Source organism: Petaurus breviceps, unplaced genomic scaffold (assembly GCF_028583685.1).
Source record: "Petaurus breviceps papuanus isolate PSGF00001 unplaced genomic scaffold, PetGlider_PUasm1.0 90740, whole genome shotgun sequence".
NCBI classification, from domain to species: Eukaryota; Metazoa; Chordata; class Mammalia; order Diprotodontia; family Petauridae; genus Petaurus; species Petaurus breviceps.
This window is the reverse complement of record NW_027187330.1, coordinates 1,390,304-1,413,632: the sequence shown is the minus strand read 5'-3', so window position 1 is coordinate 1,413,632 and position 23,329 is coordinate 1,390,304. Positions and strand designations below refer to the sequence as shown.

Sequence of the window (23,329 nt, the reverse complement as noted above, 5' to 3'; positions counted from 1 at the left end):
AGTATGAGATGGTTCCAACACACCCCTGGGTTCATGTTATAATCGTGTGCAATATGTGGGGTGTTTTCAGGAACTTCACCCATGATGGTCATAATCTATACTGTGAATCCCAGATATGGCCCTTTTCAGGGAATCATAGTCAGAAATCATTGCGTATATATTATCTGTTTTTGTTGGCAAATTAATCCATTCCCTACCTCTCGCCTCTACTGGTCTTCAAGCTTCACTCCCATTTCTTCACCAAAGTCCAGGTTCAACTTGGTTTGTACAACTTGGTTAAAGCTATGATCCACTGGGGGAAACTAACTTTCAGAAGCTAAATAGTGTAAAGTCCTTTCCATAAGGAAAATACAAGCAGTCATAGGAGTCAGAGCTGGTAGAACCTTAAATTGATAGTCCATGCCCCTCGTTGTGCAGGTGAAGAAACTGAGGGCCAGCGAGGTGGCATGCTTTATTTACCCTAGACTTACATGTGTGGCAAGTGATAGATCCAGGATTCAAAGTCAGTTCCAATGCCTCTAAATCTAGGACTTTCCCCACTACCCCATATGGTCTATATCTTAATGGACATTGACTTTTTTTTTTTTTTTTGCTTTTTGGAGGGCAATTGGGGGTATGTGACTTGCCCAAGGTCACACGGCAAGTTTTTGTGTTAAGTGTCTGAGGCTAGATTTGAACTCAGATACTCCTGACTCCAGGGCCGGTGCTCTATTCACTGCACCACCTAGCCACCCTGGACATTGACTTTTTAATCCAATGGTGTTCCTTTGGGGAGAAGGATATCCCTGTGTTTTAGTATGAGGGAATTAGGGCTTTAGGAGTTTAAATGAAATACCCAGCATCACACTGTATGTACAATATACAACAGGGTAGAAAAAGTGGGAGAGTGACTTCTGGTATCTAACCACTCTACACATCATGGTTCTGAAGTACTCTGAAATCTCCAGCTCATAACACAATATATTATTCCTAATGATCTCTATAACTGTATTATTTCTAGGAGACAGTATAGTATTATGGAAAGATTGCTGAACTCAGAATCATAAGATCTCAGTTCAAATCTTCGTTCCTCCTCTGCAAAGTGAGGGGGTTGGACTGAATGACCTCTAAGGTCCCTTGCAGATCAAGACCCCTGCCCCGAGATCTCTTTAGAACGCCAGTCCCTTTTAGGTTAACATTATCCCCCCTGCCAGCCAAAGACATTAGTTCCTGGGCAGTGACCCTGCCTTCACTGCAAAGAGCCATCTCTGACCCCACAGTATGAGCAAGTATCAAGGGCATCCCTCCCGTGTTCCTCTGTTGGTAACAGCCTCTCACCTCCAACATTTAACAGGAGGGTCCAGCACCATTCTTATCATCTCTTAGGCTATTTTCTTCAATGTTTCTTCAGCTCAGCGGGATGAGGAGCTGCCCACCTTGCTTCATTTTGCTGCAAAGTATGGATTGAAGAACCTCACGGCCCTGCTGCTGACCTGCCCTGGAGCTCTGCAAGCCTATAGTGTGGCCAACAAATACGGTCACTACCCCAACACCATTGCTGAAAAGCATGGCTACAGAGACCTGCGGCAGTTCATTGACGAATATGTGGTAAGGCTGGGGCAGGGCATGGGCTTGGGATTTAGAAGTACCAAGGAAAGAGTTTGCTCCTAAGCTTGCTCCCTTACAACTGTGGGAAAGCAGTGTGGTATAGTAGGTAGTGCAGTGGTACAGGAATCAGAAAGACCAAGGTTCCAAATATGTTTCTGATGCTGCCTTCCTGTGTGACCCTGGGCAAGTCACTTAACAAGAAGGTATCTTCTCTGAGCCTCAGTTTCTTCATCTATAAAATGGAGATAATAAACAACTATTAATAATGAACTACAAATGATAATCTATAAAATGGGGATAATAATAAAAGCACTTATACAGAGCTGTTACCTCACTTAATACCAGCTAGTATTTATATGTCGCTGTAAGGTTTGCAAAGGCAGTTAGGTGGTGCAGTGAATAGAGCATCAGACCTAGAGTCAGGAAGACCTGAATTAAAATCCAGTCTCAGACACTTCATAGTTGTGTGACCCTGGGTGAGTCACTTAACCCTGTTTGCCTCAGTTTCCTCATCTGTAAAATGAGCTGGAGAAGGAAATGGCAAAACCATTCCAGTATCTTTGCCAAGAAAATCCCAAAAGGGGTCAGGAAGAGTCAGATATTACTGAAAAACTATTGAACAAAGTTTACAACCCGCTTCACATATGTTGTCTCATTTGGTTCTCACAACAGCCCTATGAGGTAAATGTTGCCATTATCACCCATTTTGCAGATGAGGAAATTGAGATTCAGAGAGGTCAGGTGACTTTCCCAGGGTTACCAGCCAGCAGATATCTGAGGCTGGATTTGAACTCAAATCTTCCTGACTTCAAGTCCAGGTCCCTGTCCATGAGGTCACCTAGTCTCCTATTAGAGCAGCTCTCTCTGAGTTGTTGGGAGACCCAAGTAAAACAATGAACTTAAAGAGTCTTGCAAACTTTAAAGCACTGTATAAAACTCTCTCGTTATTCTGAGTACCATCATCACCTACGGGTTTCTTTTGTATACCCTAATATGTACCACTAAGTGTGGCGCTGATGGGCACCTTTTTGAGACGAGCTGAAGAGAAGGTCTGTGCTTTCAAGACCATGAACCAACGTACCCAAAGCCTTTCTGTTCCCTTACCCTCCCCCACAGATAGTCCTCTCCTTAGCCAGGCATCCTTATTTACCTTCTCCCCAGTGCTTAGGACGGAGCCTGGGCACATAGGTGGTGTTTGATTGACCAACTCACTGATAACTGATTCCGTGTGTGTGTGTGTGTGTGTCTTTGTGAATGTTGACATATATAAAATCATGAGTCTAGGGCTGAGAAGACATATGCTGCCTGGGTGCCTTCCACTAATTTATATATGAGCATAAAAATACGCAAATCTGTTTCTTTAGTAAGATGCATTTCTTTCATTTATTTCTGCATAAGCATGAATTTTAAAGATGTCGTTTGAATTTACAATGGATCTAAATTCGACCCTTTAATTCCTTCAACTCAGTCAAAGCCTTGGCTTAGTCTTTTGTCATTTTTCTGGGATGGCTGCAGTCCCCTCTCTGAAGCCTCTCTTCTGACCAATGACTCTTCCATCCAATACAACTTAAAGGCTGCCTTTAAAAACCACCTTGCCTATATTCTGCCTCTACCTTCCTAGGTATTTTGCAAGGGTCCTTTGTCTCCTAATATATCAAATCCAAATTCTGTGCATTGACTTCAAATGTTTGACTACACATCTCCAAATACTTGCAAACAGGGTCAGTGTCATTCCCAAATTAGCCACTGTGCAATAGTGGGAAAGCATCAGTTTTTCTGGCTAAAAATAATGGGTTTGAGTCCTGGTTCAGATATGTGCCAACTGGTTGTTCCCATGCAAGTCACTGAACCTTCCTGAGTCTCAGTTTCTTCATCTGCAAAATGGGGATAACACTAGCCCTACTTATGGGCTTATTGTGCATGGTCCTCTCTAAAGTTCTCCATAAATGTAAGTCATTTTCAGTATCCTTATTGAAGAAAGTGGGAATTTTAGCAGGCTTATGTTGAAATGAGATGATGAATTACAAAACCTGATTACAAAGGGGAGCTGTGCAGAGCTTTAAAGGTGTAAATTCCCAAGAGGCATGAAGGCATGAGGCATTCACCAAGTATTTATTGGGTGCCTTCTTTTTTCCTAGTATTGTTAAGTGTTATGGGGAATAAAAAAAAAAAAGTTTAAGCTCTCTAGTAGCTTAATCCAGTTAGGGAAATGAAACTGACCAACAGGACAATGACAACAACAACTATGACTACTACTACTATTACTGCTACTATAACTACTACTACTACTATGATTAGCAATACTATTGTTACTACTGTGACTACTATTACTACCACCACTACTATGATTACTACTCCTCCAATTACTAGTATTACTAAAGTAATAATAACTCACATCTATATGAAACTATAGTTTGCAGAGAGTTTTATCTGTGTTATCTAAGGAGGCAACAGTGACTCTAGAATTAGAGGAATAGAGTACAAATCCTGCCTCTGATACTTCCTACCTATGTGACGTTGGGCAAGTCACTTAACCTCAGTTTCCTCATATATAAAATATATAAAATTCCCTTCCAGTTCAAGATTGATAATTCCATGATTATCTCATTTGATCTATACAACAACTCTTAGAAATAGGTGCCATTGATAGTCCCATTTTACAGATGAGGAAATTGAGACTGATAGAGGTTAAGTGACTTGCCCAGGGTTGTATATGTAAGTTTCTGAGGAAGGATCTGAACCCAGACCTTTCTGGCTTTAAGTTCAGTGCTCTAACCAGTATACTATGCTGCACCTCTAAAACAATTAGAAACCTCCATGAGATCATATAGTAGGCAGTTAGCTCTGTCCAAAGGGCAATGGACCACCTAGAAAGGAAGTGAGTCCCTCCTCCCTCTTGGAGCTCTTCAAGCAGAGGATGGATGACCCCTTGTTGGGGATTACTGGTATATGGATTAGACTGGAGATCCCTTCCTACTCCTAGACATGATGATTCTCTGTCATGTAATAAAGCAGCAAATGGCTTTGATGGTACAACCTAGAGGGTTTCTTTCTCTCCTGCTCCTCCTTTCAATAATCCTTCTCTATTCCATCCTTCTCCCTCCATATATAACATTTATTTTTACACATATATGAACACACATTCTTTTTATACGTGTCGGTCAAGCAATAAACATTTATTAAGGGTTTACTATGTTCCAGGTCCAGCAGCTAGGTGACCTAGTGAATAGAGTGCTTGGCTTGGAGTCAGAAAAACTCATCTTCCTGAGTTCAAATCCAGCCTCAGACACTTAATAGTTGTGTGACCCTGGGCAAATACCTTAACCCTGTTTGTCTCAGTTTCCTCATTTGTAGAATGAGCTGGAGATGAAAATGCCACGTCACCCCAGTATCTTTGCCAAGAAACCCCAAATAGGGTCAGGGATAGTCAGATACGACTGAAACAAATGAACAATAATAACAACACATAATATGGTACAGTTGGCAATTAATAAATGTCCATGGAATTGAATTGAATTGTTGAATTAAAGCCAAAGCCTGGAGAACAATTGAACCCATCTCTGTATTACCTATTGAGTGTTGGCTGATGGATCTCTAAGCGCCTTGTTCTATCACATTTCTTCCATTTTATAACTTCTTTCCCATTTTGTACAGAGCCAGTAGTCATGACCACCATCACACAGCCCTACCCAGAGCACCATTCCATCTTAAGTATGGATATTGTCTCTTTCAGGAAACTGTGGACATGCTGAAGAGTCACATTAAGGAAGAGTTAATGCAGGGGGAGGAAGATGATTCCGTGTATGAATCAATGGCCCACCTTTCCACAGACTTGCTAATGAAATGCTCCCTCAATCCTGGCTGCGATGAGGAACTGTATGAGTCCATGGCTGCTCTCTCCCCAGCATCCACGGAGGATCTTTGTAAGTAGCAGAATGAGATGGCCATCCCACTTCTGTTTTTCTGTTGGAAAGAGGATTTCCTCTGTGTTTGAGATGGGCAGAACCCTGCTACTCACCCCACAGAAGCCCAGATCCTGTTTGACATAAAGCTCTATAGTCATAAGAGCTGAGTAAGTAAAGAATGTGCTATGATGAGCAGATTTCTTCTCTTGACTTCCTCTGGGTTGTTAGCCACAATTTGTGTGGACAGCAGGGGACTGGAAGTTAGGATTGCCTTACCCAGTGCCTTCTTAACAGATTTACTGGACATTGTTTTACATATGCAGTCCTTTGGACAGAGAAGGGGTCCTAGGCTACATCAGACAGCCAAAGAGGGCCATGATGCAAAAAAGGTTATCTTAGTATTTTCATCAGATCCCTCATGACTAAATATCCCTTCCTCCCAGGCACTAGTCTCCCAAGAATTGAAGATTTAGCTACACAGTTCCCTGGACAAAATAGGTATGCCATTGTCTGACCCAATAGCATCTGCAAAACATTTTGAAAACTTATGTGTAAATCATTATTGTTTGTAACTTAGGGTTTATAACCAGGGGCATGCTGATAAATGTTTAGCAACTAGCTCTCTGGGGAAAAAATATACTCATGATACACTTTTAAATTTAATCTGCATTATAAACATTTTCAGGGCAACTGGATGGTGCAGTGAATACAGTGCTCAGCCTGGAATCAGGAAGGCCCAAGTTCAAATCCAACCTCAGACACTTATTAACTGTGTGACCCTGGGCAAGTCACTTAACCCTGTTTGCCTCAGTTTCTTTATCTGTTAAATGAGCTGGACAAGGAAACGGCAAGTCACTTTAGTATCTTTGACAAGAAAACCCCAAATGGGTTCACAAAGGGTCAGGCATGACTGAACAAACAACAAAAAACATTTTTGCTCCCACTTTCTTAAGTCCAGATAATCAACCAAATGATAAGTTGAGCCCTGATTTGTAGCATGTGCTGATTTCTGAGCTGTAAATGCTCACATGGGAAATTTAACAACTGGCTCCTGAACAAGCAAGCTTCTTTATAACCCAGCCTTAAGCATTAATTATCGATAGGAAACTACCACCAGCTCTCCTTATCCCATCATCCCCGGGGATGAAGCTGTCACTTCTAGGTCCTGGCTCTGGGCAGCCACGGGAACTTTGGCTAGTAAGTGCCTGACCTCTGGATCCTAAGTTTTCCTCTGTCAAATGGGGAATTTAACTAGATGGTCTCTGAGTTCAGCTATCAGAGTCTTATGGACTTTAGGAGAGTTTATAATTCTGACTTTAATTAATTCTGGAAATCCAGCTTCCAAACGGATTTATTCACTTCTCTCTGAAAAAAAGAAAAACCCCAAACAGGAAAAAAACAAACAAAACAAAAAGCAGTTGACATTTAAATGTGCCTCCACCAGGTGGCGGTGGCATGCCTGTCCCAACGTCCATATTCATAACCACTAATTTCTATACCATTATTTAGATTTTAAAATATATCTCCATTAAAACTGCATACTTATACTGTTCTAAAAAAAAGCACCAAAACATATGCTTTCTAAAGCAAACATTTACCACAAATTATACTATTACAAATCGTCACTGTGTTGTCTTTTGAATGCTCTATTTCTGGCCTTAAACAAAGAGAAATTTCTTTAAAGACAAGGCCAGAGACTAAAAGAAACATAGGATTCTCTGAGGCAGAGGCGAGAAAGGTTATAGGTGTGTCAGAAACTTTGTGCAAAGGCCTCGAGATGGAATGTCTTGTATGGGTATAGCAGGTAAGCCAATTTGGCTGGAAGATCAATGTAGGAAATGGAATAATGTGCAAGCAAACCTGGAAAGGTTTGAGCCTAGACTAGAACCAGATGGTGAAGTTCTTATAAACCATTGGGAATGTCAACATGGCAGCTGTGTGGAGGGGAGATCAGTGAGAGGAGAGATTGGAGGCAGGGCCTACATGAGGGCCTTAAGAGTATTACTGAAGGGGACTCAAATGAGAGATGTTGGTGAGGTAGAATCAACAAGGTTTGGCTACTTATGGGCACATGTGGGATGAAGGAAATGTGAGAAGTTAAGGACCAGTCCACAGACACAAACATGGGTGACTGGATTGTGCCAGTGCCTTTGACAGAAACAGGGAAAATAGGAGGAAAAATTGCCAAAGGGGAGTTCCAAAAATGTTTTAAGGAAGAGCATTATTGCTAGAATAATTGTATAACCTCCCATGGTAACTACTTTTTTTTTGGAGAGGAGAAGGTAGGGCAATTGGGGTTAAGTGACTTGCCCAAGGTCACACAACTAGTTTTGTGCTAAGTGTCTGAGGCTGGATTTGAGTTCAGGTCCTCCTGACTCCAGGACTGGAGCTCTATTCACCTCACCACCTAGCCGCCCCTCCATGGTAAAACTACTTTGAAGGTGAGAACATTCATTTTGATAAGTTCTGGGGTTTGCCTTAAAAACCTAGTCACATTAGTTAATAGTCACACCATGCTAATGGAAAGACTCCTAGAACCTGAAAGTCATTAGGACATGAAGCTCTCTGCTGGATAGGGAAGTGAGGCATTCATTCATCAAGCAAATATTTGCAGTCATTCATCACCTAACATCATTAACTGGTCCTGAGAAAACATGCTGTTCGGTGAAACTGCTCTTGGGGGAAGGGAAAAGAGGAGGAAATGTGTTTAGTTTTATTGTGATGGTATTCTAAATAGCCATTGCCTGAATGGTTATATTAAAGCCATCATTGTCACAGTGGGCAAAGTGACCTGACTCTGGGGTATGCCTCTGTCAGTACCAACTATAGGCAATCGAAATAGTCCATTCCCACTTGGCAAAGGACACCAACCCTATGTGAAGCCAGAAGGCCAGATATACATAGGCCCCTACATCCTTCTCTCCGAGTGTTCCCTTCATCTCATATAAACTCCCTACAATACCTCAGTCAAAGTAGAACAATCTTCATGTCTCTTTCTTATCTGCCCGGTCTTATCTCCACTTGGTTATTCATACTTTCCTCCTCTCTCCCCTCCATTCAGTCTCTGTTGACATCATTTGCTTCTAGGTTTTTTTCCTCTATGAAACCCTCCCTGGTTCTCCCTCCCTGCCAACCAACCAGCTGAAAGCAATTTCTTCCTCATAAAATCTCTTCTTGTATTTTGCTCAGAGTATCTTCTTTTCATCATGGCTCTCTCTCCTTTCATGGTTGTCTGTGTACACATTCCTTCTTTCCCCCCCTTTTTTGATTGTAATTCCTTGAAGGCAAGGATGGTGTGGCCTCTGTCTCTCTGATCCCAGGGCCCGACATGGTGCTTTGTTTCACAAGAGCAAGAGCTTGAAAAACACTTATGAAAGTAAATGATGTTTCAGAGATGTCCTTCTTCAGGGCCTGCTTCCAAGGTACTTTCCCCTGTGCCTTAATGCCAATTAAATAGATCTATCTTTCCTTCTTCTACAAGGAACAAGAAGGAGAAGAAGCACATTGGGTGTCTCTTCCCTGGGAGCGCAGTCCCTATGAAGGGGACATATAAAAAAGGGGATAATTGTACAGCCTCCCACATAATGACTGGAAAGGGGAGAGCACTCATTTTTGATAAGTTTAAAGAACACTGGACTGATGAGCAGGAGACCTGGGTTCTAGTCCTGCTTCTATCACTGGCTATTTGAGTGACTTGGGACAAGTTGTTTAATCTTCCAGAGCTTCATTATGCCCCTCTGCAAAATGGAGGTAAAGATGCTTGCAATCCTAGCTTTACAGGGTTATTGGGAGGGAAGTGTTTGATAAACTGTAAAACTCAGTAGAATTGTGACTGGTTGTTATTGATCCCAGGGGTCGTCTCTCCCAACCCAATCCCTTACTAGACCCTTGTGTTTAAATTAAAAAGCAAAATGAACAGTCTGCTCCAGACCTTTCCTATCTTACCAGCTTCCTAATCATTTTACTTAAATTTGCTTATAATGTTGAAATTCATTTAGGATCCTAGGACCTAGATGGAGAGCCCAGGTACTTTCAAGACCATTGAGTTAAACCTCTTCATTTTACAGAGGATGAAACAGAAGCCCAGAGATGTCGATCTTCTTACTCAAAGTCAGACAGTTCTGAGTGAAAGGTCTGCCATTTGAATTCAGGGTACTTTCCCCCAAATTTAGCCATGTTTAGGTGGTTAGCTGGGCAGCTGAGTAACAACAAAAAACTGGCTAACCAGTTTCTCTAAACAACTGACTAGTTACATAGTGGAAGGAGTTGGCTTTTGAGTCAGAGGATCAGAGTTCAAATTGCTTTCTCTTCTCTGGGTCTCATTTTCCCCGTCTATAAAATGAGGAAGTTGGACTAAAGATTTGATAAATGTCCCTTCCAGCCAGGGGTGTGCTGGTAAAACAGACTCTTTGGGGTAGGGGGGAAATACACACACACATGCATGTGTATGTGTGTATACATACAAACACATATGTGCATATATGACACGCTTTTAAGTTTAATTTGCTTTATTAATGTTTCCTTCATCATTTTCTTAAGTTAACCAAACAATAAATCAAGCCCTAATTGGTAGCACTTGATGGTTCCTGAGGCACAAATGCTCACACTGAATATTTAACAATCTTGAGTAAGACTGAAGACTTTGCACAGTTCTGCCTCACTTAAATCCAATTCACAGGCAAGTCAACACATCACTCCTCGATGTCACTGGACTTCTTTGAGAAGGAAGGAAGAATGATAACAACAAAAGCCGGTTCCAGCACATCCTTGTATTTAACTCTGTAATTCCTCTGCTTCTTATAAATCATCTCAGAAAAATTCATAGGGTCACAATGAAGTAGGATGTGATATTTGAAAGGTACTTTAGAGAGAATCTCATCCAGTGAGATTTTACACGTGAGGAAACTGAGGCCCGTGAGGTGAGTAATCCGGCTAAAGTCACATAGGTGGCTAGTGGCAGGACTAGGTGTCACAGCAGGCATTGGGATGTTGAGTAGGATTCTTCTGCCCAAGATACCAAGTTTCAAGTGACCCCATCCCCCATCACAGAGCATGCTGAACAGAAAAGCCAAGATTGCTTCGTTACGTGGCTTCCCTATATCCAGTCACAGTTTGTTCTCATCTGTTTTGCAGATCAATGTTCCCATGGAGCTGCTGGCATGTGTGACTCCCAGGGACATAAAATACCGAGAGCAACTTCTCTTTGCCCAAGCATAGCAGAGGGTTGGTGAGGTCAGCCAAAGTTGGGAAGCTAAGGACGTGGTTTCGGCATTCCCAGACTCCCCTCTCTAGACACTTCCCTGCCATCACTGGCACCTCCTTCTGTTATTTTAGGAACCCATTGTTCTTTATTTAACCCCCTTTTCCTATTAAAACTGGAAAAGCTTTTGAGTCTGTCATTTATACTTTAGTATGAGTGAGTTTCCATTTAGGTGTTATTGCTTACAGGAATATTTTTCCTTTTAAGCCCTCTTTCTAAATGTGAAGCAAAAGGAACCAAGACAGGTAGGAAGATACTGTGAAATTAGAAAGCCCTATTATCTCTGGAACCATACTATTCCTGCTCCTTATCAATGGCCCTGAGTGGAAACTGGTTTCAACTTCATATTCTGGTATATCTATGGGGAAGGAAGGTAGTTCGAAGAGAGAACATCCTGTCACAAGGCCCTTCCCCTACTTCCTTTGCCCGACTCCCTGGGAACTAGCTCAGCTTTGGCTCCTGTTCCAAAGAATTCTGAGAGTGGGGAGCCATATATCTGGGCAGAATTGGATTCTTGCAGCTGAAACCCCAGGGCCTGGATCCCACCCTACCTGAGTACAAGTTCACCAGCCCCTGGCTCCTTCACTTTGGACTCTATTGGTACTTTCCTCTCTTCCTTCCCACAAGACATCCAGACTTGGGCAGGAATCCAAAACCTATTTTTCTTGTGTCCTTTTATTTCTCCCCAAACACCCAGTGCAGCCTGCTCTTAATAAAGTGTGTGTTGAGTTAAGCACAGTATTACAGAATTACAGTGTTAGAGAAAGCCACAAACGTGGCAATAATAGAAGAGAGTGCTTTAAAGAAAACAATGTACTTTTTCTCCTAGGGCAGGGGCTCCTAATCTTTTGGGGTGGCATGGATATGTTTGGCAGTCTGTAGAAGCCTAGGGACCCCTCTCAGAATCATGTTTTTAAATGTATTAAATTAAGTAAAATGTAATTTTTAGTAAATTAAGTAAAAAATACAGAATTACAAAGGAAACCAGTTGTATTAAATCAAGCATATAGATAGATAATGTATAGATACGATATATATGCGATTTTTATTTATTTATTCATTCGTCCACCCATTTATTTATTTGTTTGTTTATTTTCTCATCCAAATTCATACATCACCTAAAATTTATCCATAGACCCTTTGGGTTTCCTTGGACCCAAATTAAAATCCCCTGTCTTAGGGTATTAGTAAGTACAGAAAATCTGAAAAACATTTCCTTTGCCCACTCCAGCCTCTTTTTAGGCAGGTCCTCTGCCTTTTCTTTCCTTCTGTTCCCAGGCATCTCCCGTCCCTGGAGCAAGGAGTCTACTTTTATTTAATGGCTACTCTGGGAGCTGACTTTTCTTACCATAAATATTCCAAACTACAGGCTTTTTGTTTCTTCCCCAGGTAGATTAAGGGGAAGTGTAAAATGGCCAGAAATAGCCACAGTTGGAAACCTTGAGATGAATTGAAAGTTGAACAGAGAGGCCTTTGTATTACAGCAGTCTGATTAAACTGACCTTTGAATACTGCTTACTTTGATAAGCCTAGGGGGGGAATACCTGTTGTAGAATAGGAATGAACTGACCAGAAAAACTGGAACTAGGAGCAGGTTCTGTCTTCCACATGAATGCTGGTTATGTGAATCGTCTACCGTCTAGGGTTCTAATAACAAACAATAGTTTTCAGACAAAGGTGGGCTATGCTTGAGAAGGTATCAAAATAAGTGTAAGATGTAGTCTCAACAATGCGTATGTGGGAGGGGACCCACAAAACTGTTTGCTTAGTTATTATTAAATCCAGATCCTCATAAACTAAAATACCAGATGAGGAAGAATCTTCCTCCTTCTGGAAACTTGAGGGGGAAGCTCAGTGGATTGAATACTAGACCTGGATTTGGGAAGACCCGAATTCAAATCCTGTTCCAGTTGCTAAGTAGTTGTGTAACCCTGGGCAAATCGTATGCAGTTTGTTCATCTGTAAAATGGGGATAATAACAGTTCCTACCTCTTCTCAGGGTTCTTGTGAGGATGAAATGAGATAAACCATGTGATATGTTTTGCAAACCTTGAAACAAAATGCTTGCTATTATTGTTGTCACTTGAAGTGGCTTAGTTGTGAACATCACCACAGGGATGAGGGTAATAAGGCTTTTGTTATGGTAAATGAAATTTTATAGAGAATTATGATGCTTTTCTTGTCATATTTGTTGCAGCCATATATGTATGATGTGAAAGCCACGTCCCTGTGTGTTTAGCTTCTTGAGGGTGCAGTCCCTAATATATAATTCAGTTCGAGAAGAGAAAGTGCCTGCCCTCAAGAAGTTTACATTCTACTGGGAAAAATATAACATGTAGAAATCTAGAGCAGGGAGATTATCTTCAGAGACTTCTCGCGCTGTCTGGGGCGTAAAGGAGGGTCTTCACATTCTTTTGACTTTTCCCAGATTTGGTGTGTTCTTTAGACACCTGGTAATTCGACAGCATGGATTTGGATGAGGATTGCAAAGTCTGGGTATTATATGTAGTGGCCAGAGTACTTTCTGGATTCTTTAGTTTTATATGCAGTAATCATGGTGATCATAGTAGCTCATATTTATATAACACTTAAGTTTGTTAAGTGATTGCTTCATAACAAGGCTTTGAATTAGATAATTACAAGTATTTACTAGAGGTAAGTGTTGATGTTTAGGGATGCTGGAACCCCGTTAGGTAGTTTCCTGTTCTCAGGGAACTATATGTTGAGGTTTAGGGGTGCTGGAACCCCAAAATAGCAACACATGGGTCCTGCCTCAAATTAATTCGACCCAAGCCTTCTTTCAGCCAAAGACAAGGTTTATCAGAACATGGGTCAGGGTGGGCATGATTCAAAAAATCTGCCATATTGCCTAGACTCTTAAGGAATCTAAGCCATTGGCTAGACTCAAGGAATTTGAGCATTTGTGATGCTTATATCTACAAGCTGACCAAATTGAATCTGAGCACTTTAATGGAGGCAAGATGGATCTTATATACAGTGGTCAAGGAGTGGGAAGATCTGAATGGGAATGAACAAGTAGTCTGGGGTGACTGGGAAGTAACAGAGAAGGACCTAGAAGGTCCAGGTGTCCCAGGAGAATGCCAGGGCCCTGGGTCACATGGGCAAGTCCAGGGATTTTCCTTTTTTGGGGTCTAGATCCCAAAGACATGGTCTTTTCCTTTAATGGGTTCAGATCCCATCCCCATCAGTAGTTGACTGTATATCCCATCTCACCACATTTCGCTGTGATCCCTAAGACAGAGAGTGCTCACTCATTGGAAGGACTATATTCCCATGGGACACTGTACCCATAGCATTGGGTAATTACATTATAAAGTGAAGCTGGCACACAGTTCAGGCAAATTGATTGACTCCGTAGCTATGGACACTTCAGAGCTAGAGGAAAAAGAGAGCCACATGGATGAAGCAAGTATGGTGGTATCTAGAACAAGGCGGATAGCAGCCACATAGCTTACCTGCTGGCTGTCAAGAACAAGCTGGGGGCTGCCGATTAAGAGAGATTTGTTGTGACTGAGATGGTGGGGAGGGGCACATGCTGCACTCAGAGATTCAAAAGCTATGCAACTGAAGATTTTCCCTTTACCCTAGGCTAGACCAGGAGGTCTAGCCTCATGTCATCCCTTCCACCCCCAACCAAAACTTAAATCTCAGAGGAAACTGTTACCCTTTTTTGATAGGAGCTGAGGATGCATTTATTGCTTATTTTTCATCCTATTACTCACTTCGCAATTCTGTCCATATTAAATACTTTACCATTTGATTTATGGGTCTTCTCTACTGCTAGCAAAGCAGCCATTGGATATTTAGATTTGAGCTTAACATTAGAGGCTCTCACTCTGTTCTAGAGTGTGGACTTGAGCTACTTGTAGTACACTTGTTTTCTAGAATACCTTGCACTGAATCTAAGTAATGTGTTATTCCAGATTTGAAAGGGATGGATATCAGTTACCCATTTTACAGATGGGGAAGCCAAGAGAGAATTGAAGTGACTTACCTAAGGTCATACAGTTAGTAAATAGCAGATCCAAGACTTAAACCCAAGTATCTTGATGATAAACTGAGGTATTTTGATCAGTGTTCTTCCCACTAACTATACTAGGAGACCTTCCATATAATTTCATGTATTTCCAGACTCTGCTTCTATTGATAGGAAATGCACTGCCTTTTGGAAGAATATATTTAAAAATCATGGGTAGTGGGTGGCAGAGCTGGGACTTAAGCCCAGGTCCTCTGACGCCACATCCAATGCCCTTTCTTCCGCTCATGCTGCTCTGCTGAAAATATTCCCAGGATATATTGTATGCTTCTACATTTCTTCTTGGCTGGAGTATATTAAACATATGTTAACTTTGCCTGAGTTACTCAAGGTCATTCTCATGAATACCAGCTATGGCAGTGAGCTACAGATGTGATTGTAGCAACAAATCAAGGTGGTGTGGGTCCTAATTTACCGGCTGTTCCACTGTACAAGTTGAAATACTGGCTGGTGGTAAGCCTTCATCTTTGCACACTGATACCCTAAGGGCCTGTTGGGGTGCAGGTGTCTTGATCTCTCTGTTTTCTCTGTCTCTCTCTATGTCTCTGTCTCTGTCAATTTCTGACTCTATCTCTCTGTGTCTCTTTCTGGCTTCTCTCTCTGTCTCTGCGTCTCTGTCTGTCTGTGTCTCTGTCTGTCTGTCTGTCTGTCTCTCTCTCTCTCTTACACACACACGGCTCACAAACACAGTAAAAATTCCTTATGCTCAACACAGACTACAGCACTGAGGGCACAATGCTTTTATATTAGACAACATTTTGTTTTAATTTTAATAATAGTAAGAATAACAATTGCTAGAATTTATATAGAGCTTTTAGCTTTGCAAAACACTGTACTTAATATTATCTCCCTAGATTTGAACCTGACAATAACCCTTTGAGATAGGTATTGGTATTGTTCCCATTTTGCATATGAGGGGACAGAGGTCAGGAGAGTTTAAGTGACTTGCTTAGGGGTCACACAACTAGTAAGTATCAGGGGTAGGATTCAAACTCAGGTCTTCCTGACTCCCAAGCCTAGTGCTATCCATGCTTCTACCCAGTATCTAACTTCTGCCTCTTTGCTTGTGGCTCAGATCCCCAGACTACAGGACTGTGCCTTCTTCTGTCTTCCCCTTCCATTCTGGCTCCTCCTGTCAGTGTCTTCTGCTCCCCACCCTCCTCACTGTTCTGATGGGCATCGCCTCTGCTGCTGGGGCTTCCACCATCTTCCACTATTCTCTTTCTTTTTCTTCTCAGCTTTCCTTCTTTCTTTTTTCTCTCATTTCCTGTTACTTCTTGTGACTCTCGTGTCAAAAGACTGGCATTTTTTTGACACAACCAGTAGCTGTGCCCAGCTTCTTCTGGTCAGTGAAACAAGCCAATACATCAACCCTGTTATATTATATTCTTCAGGTGTTCAGTCATTGTACAACTGGTCTAAGGTTCTTTCTATGAGCAAAAAGAGATGGTCTTTGGTTAGAGCCGTTCTGGAGATAACAGAGTTTTTATTGTACTCTGTGTACTGACAGGTTCTTATTTTAAGGCTACCCCAAATGGAGTAAAGCTTCCACATGCCTAAGTATTATAGATTCATGCCCTATGAGGTGTATCACGCAGTTGCTTTTCTTTAGAATTCAGTGTCACTCTTGGCTCATTCCTTCACAAGAATGTCTGAATGGGATTCTTCAAAGCTAGGTGGCATGGTTGACAGAGTGCTAGATTTTGAGTAAGAACATAGGGGTTTTTCAAATTTAAATTTCGTATTTCCCCCAATCATCAAAGTTAGTGCCCTGAAAGATTAATGAGGGAATTTCCTCCACCAAGGCAGGTCAGCACGTTCTCTGTAATTCAGTCTTAGAGGGTTCATTTAGAGTACTGAGCCGTGAAAGGCCTTGCACTGGGTCACCCAGCCAATATGTGTCTCAGGCAAGACTTGACTTGAGGTTTTCCCGGTTCTAAGGCCAGGTCACCAGTCTTTACACTAAGCTCCTTCTCATTGTAGAGGCCTAATAAATGCTTCTTGTGTTTGTTAGACCAGCTAGTTTTACTAGTTTTCAGTTTATCTTTAACTGATCTAAGGTCAGTCCCATAATTAGCATGGTAAATGGGCCTTTGCCCCAAGGGGGTTCACTTCACCTGTGGGAACACTTTATCTCCAACAGTTTCCATTCTTTCTGCTTTTCATTTGCTGCCACTCAACTATATCTACCCCCAGCATAGTTATGGCTTAATGATGAAGGTTAAAACTAAATTATACATCCTGACCAAATTAAATAATTGAAGTCATTTAGCCTTTTCCGCCCTTAGAGAATGCCTTGCATTTGGGCTCTCTCAATCCACAGAACTGTGTACAGAATTAGCATATGAGCTCCTGGAAGGACCTGGACTGATTTTACTCTTTTTTGTGTCTCCAGTGCTTAGCACAGTGCCTGACCCACAGTAGGTACTTAATAAATGAAGTCTGACTATTGACTGATTCGGTTAGCGAAGTCACAGGATGCTTACTAAATATCCAGTGCCCTGGATTCTGTGCCAAAGTCCTTGTTAAATGACAGTCACATAAGATGCAGAATTAGAATTAGAAGTAAGAAGGCATTTGGGAGACTCTCCAGTCTAGGCTAATTATAATATAATACAAAGTGTTTCTAATGTAATGGAAACCCACTATAAGCAACAGATAAACATACAGAGAAACGTTTCATTGAATGTAGAAGGAATTGTCTTTGGTTATGTTGATTTTGCTGCCATTGCATGTATGTGAAACAGCTCAGATGGGGTTAGGTGTATATCAACATGCTCTTCTGACTCATGTAGCAAGGAGAAAAATGCATGGAAAAAATCTTAGGGATCTTTCTCATTGAATCTATGAATCTTTGCCAGGAAAACCTCAAGTGGGGTCACAAAGAGTCAGACATGACTGAAACAACTGAACAAATATGAATAAATATAAAGGCTCACAGATCACAGATTACTACGATAAGTGGATAGAATTTGAACAGGCAGAGGTAAACTCTTGTTCCCAACACAATGCTTCTCCCTTTTTAGTTCCTGACCTCCATGGGAAGAACAGAGAGGAAAAACCCTAATTTACCGGAACTGAAATCACTTGAACTTTCAAAAGAAACTGTCATTCTATACTCTTTAAGAGAAAGAGAAATTCTATTTAAAATAACTGTAGACAATATAAAATTCGTGGGAGTCCACCTGCCAAGACAAACCCAGGAACTATATGAAAATGACTATAAAACACTTTTCACACAAATAAAGTCAGATCTAAACAATTCAAGAAATAATTGCTCAAGGGTAGCCCAAGCCAATATAATAAAAAGACAATTCTACCTATATAAATCTATTTATTTATTTTTTAAAGCAATTGGGTTTAAGTAACTTGCTCAAGGTTACACAGCCAGTTATTTCTGGGTGTGGTGCTAAGTATCTAAGCCCGGATTCGATCCCAGGTCATCCTGACTCTGGGGCCAGTGATCTTACTGCGCCACCTGGCCGCCCCTAAGCAATTGGGGTTAAGTAACTTGCTCAAGGTTACAAGGTCTGGTGTTTCTGGGTGGGTGCTGAGTGTCTGAGCCTGGATTCAATCCCAGATTATCCCGACACTGGGGCTGGTGCTCTTACTCGCTGTGCTACCTGGCCGCCCCTATAAGTCTATTTATTTAGTGCTATACCAACTATCAAAAATTATTTTATAGAACTAGAAAAAATAATAACAAAATTGATCTGGAAGAACAAAAGTTCAAGGATGTCAAGGGAATCAATGAAAAAAAAATTACAAAAGAAGGCAGTCTAGCCATACCAGATCTCTAATTATTTTATAAAGTGGTAATTATCAAAACAATTTTGTACTGGTTAAGAAATAGAGTGGTGGGGGGCAGCTAGGTGGCATAGAGCACTGGCCCTGGAGTCAGGAGGTCCTGAGTTCAAATCTGGCCTCCGACACTTAACACAAAAACTAGCCGTGTGACTTTGGGCAAGTCACTTAACCCCAATTGCCTTCCAAAAAGCAAAAAAAAAAGAAATAGAGTGGTGGGATCAGTGGCGTAGATTAGGTACAAATTACATTATAGAAAATTACTATAGTGATCTAGTATATTATAAACCCAAAGATCCAAACTTTTGGAACAAAAACTCATTATTTGACAAAAGCTCCTGGGAACATTGGAAAACAGTATGGCAGAAATTAGATATAGACTAACATCTCACATTGTATACCAAGATTAGATCAAAACAGGTACATGATTTACACATAAAAGGTGATACCATAAGCAGATTAAGAGAGCATGGAATAGTTTATTTGTCAGATTTATGGATAAGGGAAGAATTTAGGACTAAAGAAGATATAGAGAGCATTGCAACATCTAAAACAGATCATTTTGATTATATAAAATTAAAATTTTTTTGCACAAACAAAGCCAACGCAACCAAAATTATAAGGGAAGCAGAAAACTACAAAAAAAAATTGCAGCAAATACCTCTGATAAAGCCCTCATTTCTCAAATAAATAGAGAACTGAGTCAAATTTATAAAATTGTAAATCATTCCCTAATTGATAAATGGTCAAAGGATATGAATAGGCAGTTTTCAGACAAAGAAATCAAAGCTTTGGTCATATGAAAAAATGCTCTGAATCACTATTGATCAGAGACATGTAAATTAGAACAACTCTGAGGTACCACCTCATACCTATCAGAGTAGCTAATATGACAAAAAGGGAAAATGTTAGATGTTGTAGGGGATATGGGAAAACTGGGACACTAATTCACTATTGGTAGAGTTGTAAACTGATCCAAGCATTCTCGAGAGCAATTTGAAACTATGTTTAAGGGGCTATACAGCTGTTCACACCCTTTGATCCAGCAATACAACTGCTAGGTCTATATCCCAAAGATATCCAAAAAAAGGGAAAAAGACCTATTTGAACAAAAATATTCATAGTAGTTCTTTTTGTGGTGGCTAAGAATTGGAAATCAAAAGACTGCCCATCAGTTGAAGAATGGCTAAACAAAATGTGGTCTATGATTGTAATGAAATATTATTGTGGTATAAGAAATTTCAGAAACACCTGGAAAGACTTACATGAGCTGGTGCATAGTGAAGTGAACAAAACTGGGAGAACATCGTACACAGTAACAGCAATATTGTTTGATGAAGAACTTTGAATGACTCAGCTATTCTCAGCAATATAATGATTCAAGACAATCCCAAAGAACTATTGATGAAGCATACTATTAGCTTCCAGAGAAAGAACTGATACTCACTGAATACAGAAAGAAGCATTTTATTTTTTTACTTTCTTTTATTTTTTAAATTCAAGTCTTCTTATACAAAATGACTAATATGGAAAGGTTTTGCATAATTGCACATGTATAATCTATATCTACTTACTGTCTCAGGGAGGGGGGAAAGGAGGGATAGAGTTTGGAACTCAAAACTTTAAATAAAAATGTTAAAAAAACAAAAATGACTTTGACCAAATAAGTTATTTTGACTATTATAAATACCCAAATTAACTATAGAGGATATATGAAGAAAGACACATCTACATCCAGAGAAAGAACAGATAAATAAAAGTTATGTATATAATATTTTTACAGGTTTGTGTGTGTATGTGTGTGTGTGTGTGTGTGTACTTATTTGTGTCTAATGGTAGCCATCTTGGGGGGGAAGAAAAAAAGAAATTTATGTGATAATTTTGTTTTATATTTAAATGGGATGGCAAGTTGTGCATAGTAGATTTGCAGTTTCGCGTACAATCATCTTTTTATCATACTACATTATAGAAATGCTTGTTTTATTCCATAAGTTAAATATATATATATTTTTTAATTTTAAGAAAGAAAGAAAGAAAGGCAGCAGGCAAGAAATCTGCCTAGATTAGACATTGGTTAAAAAGACCCCACTTCCTCGAGGGCTAGTATAGCATCATCTGAAGGTCTTCTACCTTCTGTAACTGTAGAAATCTCAGGTTAGAAGTAATGATGGAACTTGGGGCAAGTTACAAGCCCTGTGGCCTTAGTTTCCTTCTGTGTATAACTGAAGGATTTGTCCTGGATCATCTCTAAACTCCCTCTCAAATCTAGAGATGTGGAATGATGCTTCTGACACATTAAAAATCTGAAGCTATTATAAAAGATTAAATCACATTCAGTTCACTGTATTTTGTAAGGCAGTAAAGTAGACTGATATATTTTAGGAAGATTTTCAACCAAAATGGGGAGGGGGTAGGGACTATTCATTCTCTTTAACCCATAGTTATTGAGGAATTATAATCAGAACATCCCATTTGCCTAGTGTTTCCATCAGTCCATTTTAAAATATGAATTTTTGAGGTACAGTTTAGCCTGTTGAGTTAAGTTCAGACTCTTAGATTTCTTCTCTTAGGTAAATGTGGTCCAGGGTCAGGAAATGAAAGATAAGACTCTTAAATGTCATTTTCCTCTAAGCTACTTACTGCACCCTCCTCTCTGAGCCTCTCAGTGAAACCACTTTACTTGAGTTTACCCATCTGCAAAATCGGAACCCTCAGCCTTCATGCCCAGCCTGCAGGTTGTTTGGGAAGGAAAGCCTTTTTTAAGAATAATGCCTATAAGATCAAACATAAAATCCTCTGGCTTTTAAAGCCTTTTACAACCTAACCTCTTCCTGACTTCCCAGTCTCCTTCCACTTTAGTCTGCTCCACAATCCAGTGACACTGGCCTCATTGTTGTTCCTGAAGTACGTACAGCTCCATCCCTTTTCACTGACTATCCCTCTTTCCTGGAATAGTTGGTCATGTCTTCCACATCGCAGCTCTCCCCATAGCCATATTTCGCTGGCTGGCATGAAAAAATAAATAAGAATTTGGGGGGAGTTTTGTGGGAGCTACAGGTAACAGGCAAAGCCTTTTCCAGCAGACTTAGAAACTCAGAAATCCACAAAATATGTGGGTAGCATTGTAAATACCCCATAAAAGAAGAGAAAAAATTCAGACTTCTTCTCTGATACAAAGGGAGGGCCAAAAATTTTCATGCAAATTTTCCAGATCGAGGAGACCCCTGGCCCCTAACCCTTGTGAAGTGGAAGGGATAATTACACTCTCTCCTCACCTCTGACTCTAGGCTTCTCTAGTCTTCAGGACTCAGTTCAAAACCTATTTTCTTGGTCCCTTCCTCATGCCCTTCCTGAGATTACCTTGAATTTACATTGTATCTTTCTTGTATAGTTATTTCCATGTTGTTTCCCCCACTAGAATGTGAGCTCCTTGAGGCAGAGCCATGTTTCTGCTAGTCTTTGTATGCTCGGCACATAATAAATCAATGCTTGATAAATGCTTGCTCACTGACTAAATCCTAAATTCTCTTTCCAGATGTAGAGATGCTTCAATCCAGTGCATCTAACATGAAATCCACAGACTCTTTTCCTGTGGCCACCAAAGACTCCATCATTCGCAAATTTTTGGAAGGTAAAAGCTGGGTTGTAGACAGGGTAGAGGAAAGACTGGAGAAATTGCAATTCAAGACTTTGTGTGGGTCTAGGAGAAAGCTGGCCTTACCTGTAAGCAGTGGCATATGTGATATGTTTTTAGGAGTACAGAAAGGGCCACTTGCAAAAAAACAAACCAAAACAAAAATAAGCAAATAAACTTCTCCAGCCTGCTCACCATTAATTAGTCTATTGAAGTAAGGCATTATCTTCAGAAGGCCCCCATTAAAGCAGATGTATTAAATGAGAGGGTTAACCCCTAGCCTTTTGTCACCCACTAGCATTTGGAAGTGGATTAGCTTCTTAGAGTGGCCACAGAGATCCACCGCCCAGGGAACAGGTAATGATAAAATGGGTAGGGTACCAACTGATAAGGGAGAAAAGATAGATTCTTCCTGTAGGTTCCCTTAATCTCTTCTTCACTTTGTAGAATGGGAAGCAAGTAATAGGACACTGGAGCCCTAAGCTTGGTGTGGGCCCAGAGATATCCCCTCATAATTCCATTCTAGCATCTAGGGAATGGTTCCTCTTTTTCTTACGGCCTCTAAATAGCATCATCATCTGTTTCTTGAGTTCTTATAGGATGATAACTATAAAATGAGGCAACACAAATAAATAATCCTTTTTCTAAAATGATCCCCAAATAGGTATAAACGGGCACTGGGGGCAAGGGAAGAGGAAAACAGGAAAAATTTTTAAGTGTTTTCTTTATGTGTCCATATTTGGTTCAAGAGCTGGTTTTAAACATTTTCCAGAAATGACAACATTCTGCCAAGTTTATGGGGTTACTTGCTTCTCTCCTATTTCCTAGGCAACAGTGTAGAAGTGACCCATTTGAAGAGAGACTCTTGCCCAACCGGTACGGATGAAGACGTTTACCATATAGTAGAAGATGACAGTGCATTTTCTATGGATCTAGCCAGCAGACCCCCAGTGCCTGTGCCCAGACCAGAGACCAGTCCCCATGCCAGTTACCAGATGTCCCAAAGTGAGCCATATATTTCTAAAGGTAAGCGTGGTGGCATGTAATATGCCTAGGGGATGCATTCATCTTGTAAAATTCAT

General features: G+C 40.7%; 1 protein-coding gene across 1 annotated transcript in view; it reads left to right on the top strand.

Moving 5' to 3' along the window:
* The window catches only part of PIK3AP1 (phosphoinositide-3-kinase adaptor protein 1), a 140,318-nt gene that overhangs the window by 81,643 nt on the left and 35,346 nt on the right, over nt 1-23,329 (top strand). The window contains exons 7-10 of the mRNA XM_069067107.1: nt 1,391-1,587; nt 5,321-5,510; nt 22,149-22,244; nt 23,076-23,273. Coding sequence (XP_068923208.1) covers nt 1,391-1,587; nt 5,321-5,510; nt 22,149-22,244; nt 23,076-23,273 — 681 coding nt within the window. The remainder of the gene's footprint in view (nt 1-1,390; nt 1,588-5,320; nt 5,511-22,148; nt 22,245-23,075; nt 23,274-23,329) is intronic.